Consider the following 5,160-nt stretch of genomic DNA (forward strand, 5'->3'; position numbering starts at 1 on the left):
AGCAATTTACTCTGAGCAGCTAATCGGATGCTACGGATCTAGCTTCAGTATCTACACACATAGACAGTGAGGTCTATGTGGCCTCTTGGCCAATCGGACGCCAGGATGATGCTCGGTAAGCCAATAGCAGAGCAGCTATGAGTATGTTGAGCCCAGGAAACTCGCAGCTGTGACCGAAATAAACATCGTTCACTATGTAAACCAGTGTGGTGGTTGCTGTTGCCTTTTTTCGAACGAAGCAGTAGAGGTCGCTGTTGGATAAGACTTCGTTGTAGTGAATGTCTTCGCGAGGCTGGAGCAGACAAAATGATTTCGTATAACGCAACAGGGGGTTTTTCGTCGTATGGGGGGCAGGAGAATGGGAATTGTGTTAATGCATGAAGATTTTTTCACATAAGGGGGTATTTTCGCCCATGCAGGTTTCGTTCTAGAGGAGTTTCACTGTATATAGTAGATAGTAAATGAAAACTACGGTAATTAAATAACTAAAAACTTAAATTGAAAACAAAACATTTTTGTTACCAACACAAAATAAAAATGACAACTAATTGAAACTACATCTTGCATTTATAAAACTAAAATTAACTTCAATTACAAGTAAAAATGTCCTTTGTTTTCATTTTTGTCAATTCCTATCATACATGCGCTTTCAGGGTTCATTTTAAATGTATTTAATTTGGTATTGCTGTACATCCTTACCTACTTAAGAAGGAAGGTTTGTTGTTTGAGAATCGTAATTGAATTTATCTTATTATGCAATACTTCATGACCTTTTTTTAATCATGCACTAGAAAAATACTGCCTACATTAAAAAACTAAAACCAATTGAACTAATACTAAAACCAATACTAAAACTAATAAGAATTGAACTAAAATGACGCATTTAAAAAACGAAAATAAACTGCTCAAAAAACTAATTAAATCTAATTGATTTTTTAAAATCAAAACAATATAAAAACTAAGTAGAGTATAATGACAAACCCCAAACGATAAATTTGCTGATTTAGATCCAAAATTCAAAAATGACGAAATCAAGCTCCCCTGACACAGCCGAAACTTGAGCAAAATAATGTTTCGGCCGAGCCGACTGCAGCTCAAAAGTGCCGCTCGAGTGATTGAGTGGGTGCGGCGGGCGTTTCACAGTTTTGACATGTTACAGAAAGACTCAGGGCTGAGCTCAAAGGTTTTGATAGTTGTGACTGGTTAGGTGAGGGCCAATGTTTGAACATGTATTGTGACTTGGGAGGCTTCCGTCATGGTCAGGGGAGCTTTCAGGTCCTACCTGTTTCTTCTCTGGGCCGCTCCCAGTCCTGACCCTCGGTCTCCCACTGGCCTTGTACTGGCCCCCTTTCCTCTTGGCTTGATGGGAGGTCCGCCTCACCGCCCTCCACGAGCTGCACACACAGATGCCTTTGTCAGACCGGGTCCTGCTCTCCTGGAGAAAGTCTTGCCAAGAGTGCCGAGTGCTTATGGTCACATAACCACAAAAATCTAACACTTGCGCTTGTATTTTTCCATAATGTCCTGGATGGCTTTCCAACTTTCCTCCATTTGTCCGTGAGCAACAATTCAATGGAAATTGTTAAGGGCCACCCTTTGCCATAATCATCCAGCCAAGGTTTCAGTCTTGAAAACGTAGCGGGCGCAGAACTCAGTGTTGTGTATTGATGGTTCCTGTCAGATCGGGTTTCAATACAATACTAAAATAACCATTGTTCCATGAAAAAATATAGACTGTATATTGTTTGAGAGAAATTTAACAGCAGACAGTCTGTAATAACATAATGCCAGATGCTTTGAATCAGGTCTGTTGGAGGAGGGAGACATCGAAAACTGGCAGGATAGCTGGTGTGGAGGATTGGACTTGCATGGCACCTCTCCTCTAGGTCACAGGTGTCAAAGTCCAGTCCTCGAGGGCCGGTGTCCTGCATGTTTTCCTTGTCTCCCTGCTGCAACACACCTGATTCAAAAGATCAGGATCATTATCAGGCTCCTTTAGAGCTTGTTGATGAGCTGATCAGTTGGATCAGGTGTGTTGCAGCAAGGCCTTTGAGGACAGGAGTTTGACACCTCTGCTTTCGTCGATATCGGTGTGAGTGCGACTGTGGATGCTTGCTTGTCGATATGTGCCCTTTGACTGGTTGGCTACTGGTTCAGGGTGCATCTACCTTACCTTTCACCCAAAGTCGGCCAACGATGGCTCCAGCTTCCTTGTGGCCCAGATGAGAGCAAACGCCGTAGAAAATGGATGTACAAATGCCATTTCATGCCATAAAACCCTGATTACTAGAGAAAGGTCACGATAATAAAATGATATCGTTCCAGGTATTTTATTCCGTTTATTGGGTTAAAGTTCATTAGATGATGAATAAGTCAATTCCAAGTCTTATTTTGTATCCCGTTTGATTCTGTGTCATGTTTGTCAGGCAGGTGACTGAGAGAGACTACTCATAAAAACCTCCTCCTTCGCTGTCTTGCCATTGAAGCTATGCCGAGTTGCAGCCAGGACATCAAATCAACTAGATATGTAAAGTATTCGAGAGAGACGTTGGATTGCTCGTGCCTCGGTGACATATTATGCATCCCGTGACAAATCAGTCAAACACACAAATGGGGCAGGAACATATCCACTGATCACTTGTCAATTGAATCACATCTTTGTGGAGAAACCAAAGCGCCAGCAGAAACATCAAGATGTCAACCGCACGCTCCAGCACAAGTTTGCGACTCACCCACTGTTGATTGGGCAGTGCCACTGAAGTGAGCATGTCAGCTATGGCTCCCAACATCTGGTCAGTGCGTCCCTGATTCTTCTGAAGCGGCTTCATTCTGGTGTGCTGTTTGTCCTGCAGCTTCTGGTTTTTTTTTGTTGTTGTTGTTTTAAATGACTGGAGACTGTGTGCACCAGACTTCATGCGAATGATTGGTTCTGGCTGAGGATCAGGTGACGTGCACTTGCGCTGAAGCTCCTTGTCGATCCACTATGCATATGTGCGATGCGAGCCCAAACACAGCTTCTCCTGAAAAGCTCCTGAGCAAACACGCATACAAGTTTTATTTGGGCCTCCTTGCTCTCTCTTCATTTGCGTGCGTAGCCGCTTGTCAAGTTTGCCGTCCCGTCCTGTCCTTCTCTTATAGTCCAACTGGTGAGCGGAGACTCATCACCCTCCCTGGAATCTTCCTGGCTAGTTCTTCATTGGCTGCACAAGATCACCACTCCTAACTCCCCCCTAACTCTCCTCCCTTCATCTTCCATTATTTTTTCCCCCTGCTTGTGTGCATGAGGTGGATTCCTCGCTATTTGTGCAGCATGTCTTCTTGCCTTTCTTTGGAGAGTACCTCCACTTCTTCTGTCCCTCTCCACAAAAGTTTCAGCCAGTGACACAAAGTGTGTAAAGCCTTAAGCAGCCGGGGCAGCCCCAAATAAGGTATCCACACACAACCCCTGAAGCCCATCTATTTATGATACTAGCATCAATTGTACCAAGATCTGCTACTCAACTCAACTTGAAATGCTCACTATTTAAGTGTTGATGATCAACTCACAATTTAGTGATGCAACTCAATTTTTTCAAAAACAAGCAAAAGTTGAGTGAAGACAATGTGTTTAGATGTGCTGTGGAAATCATTTTGTCGGTTTGAAAGCTCATGACGTTTTTATTTGTAATGATGTAATGAGTCAGTCCTCACAGTCATTATTCCAACAATGAGAGTCTATGAAGAACAAAGTTACTCAAGTCTCACTGCTGTTACCAATAAAGTGTTCTTTCCAAAGAAGGCTGTACATCACACAATAAATCCTTTAGAAATGATGAGTCGCATATTTCTGAATAGAAAGAATGAAAGAATGAGTCACATATTTCTGAATAGAAATATTTGCTGGGGGGAATACTGTATATCTATCTATCGATCAATCGATTGATCGATCAATTGATCAATAGATATAGATATAGATAGATACCGTGTGTGTGTGTGTGTGTGTGTGTGTGTGTGTGTGTGTGTGTATACATCTTTTAAGTAGCATATACATCTCCAAAAATGTATCTGGATCCAGATGATTTTATTTTTTGCAACCACAAAATAAAATTGAGCGCGGGCGCGCACGCACGCACACACACACACACACACACACACACACACACACACACACCTGCTAAGGGATCAACACATATCCGTAAGATCTATTTTGATTTCTACTAGTTATTTACTAAAATGTTTAAGTTCTTGAAAATCCTGTGAGAAATTGTGCATTGGGATTTTTTTACTCATAGTCATGTAAAAAGTTAATTCCAGCCACAAAGCTCGCCACAAACATGTTCCATTGAGCCACATAGACCTTATGATAGGCAGTTAAATTATCATTCTTTTTTCTCCTGTTTTTTAGATAGGAAGTCTATTTTATTTCTCTATGGAGCATGGACGGCATGTTGAAGTGGGTGTTTTTTCAGTCAGCACAAAGAGTTACTGAAAGCGTCAACTTTTTTTTTTTTTTTTTTTTACCAGAGCTTGTTCTGCTGTCCTTTAGCTATTGTTCTGCATTTTTCAGAAATGTTCCCTCATCTGTCACAGGTCAAGTTATTCTTGTCCCTTCTGAGCCTCTGGGACATCCCACAGATGAGACATGACAAATGGTAGCATCTCCCGAAGTGTCAGTCTCAAATGGAGTCAAATAACTAGACCTAAGCACATCTTTCACTCTTTAGTCTGTTGGCGTAAAACGATGTGATCCGCACTCGAACAGATCAAGTTGCTGCACAGGCCCCAAATTGCTGCTTTCTTCCAAGTGGTATAATCATGTGTCCTTGAGCCAAGCACAAACATCGACTTCACAGACTAATAACTTTCTCTCAATGAATACAGTCGGTTCTTTGCCCTTGCTGACTAACCCCCATCCCGTTGATTCCAATAGCAGACTGGGATTCTTTTATATGGAAAAGTCTGAGTTTTAGTGCTGGTAGCAGCCCTGGACAAAGTGCCAACAGTCTAATATTAGCGGAGCACATGGCCGCACACAGAATCACTCACCGAGCAGGCTAAACTTAGTGCTGTGTTTCCCAAGCCTCTCGTCGTCAACGTCTTCTTCTCTCACACTGACCTCTGCTGGGTGGATTCATGGCTGGTGGGGGTAGGGGAGGGTTGAACTTCAGAAACCGGAGTCCA

General features: G+C 42.5%; 1 protein-coding gene across 2 annotated transcripts in view; it reads right to left on the bottom strand.

Moving 5' to 3' along the window:
- The window catches only part of arhgef25a (Rho guanine nucleotide exchange factor (GEF) 25a), a 51,375-nt gene extending 47,981 nt beyond the window's left edge, over nt 1-3,394 (bottom strand). For both annotated transcript variants that reach the window (XM_019895665.1, XM_019895664.1), the window contains exons 1-2: nt 2,733-3,394; nt 1,283-1,394 (exon numbers count right to left, since the gene is read on the bottom strand). In XM_019895665.1, coding sequence (XP_019751224.1) covers nt 1,283-1,394; nt 2,733-2,915 — 295 coding nt within the window. In that variant the 5' untranslated portion in view covers nt 2,916-3,394. The remainder of the gene's footprint in view (nt 1-1,282; nt 1,395-2,732) is intronic.
- Between the last annotated feature and the right edge of the window lie 1,766 nt (nt 3,395-5,160).

The sequence above is a fragment of the Hippocampus comes genome, unplaced genomic scaffold (genome assembly GCF_001891065.2).
Source record: "Hippocampus comes isolate QL1 unplaced genomic scaffold, H_comes_QL1_v1.1 scaffold113, whole genome shotgun sequence".
Taxonomy (NCBI): Eukaryota; Metazoa; Chordata; class Actinopteri; order Syngnathiformes; family Syngnathidae; genus Hippocampus; species Hippocampus comes.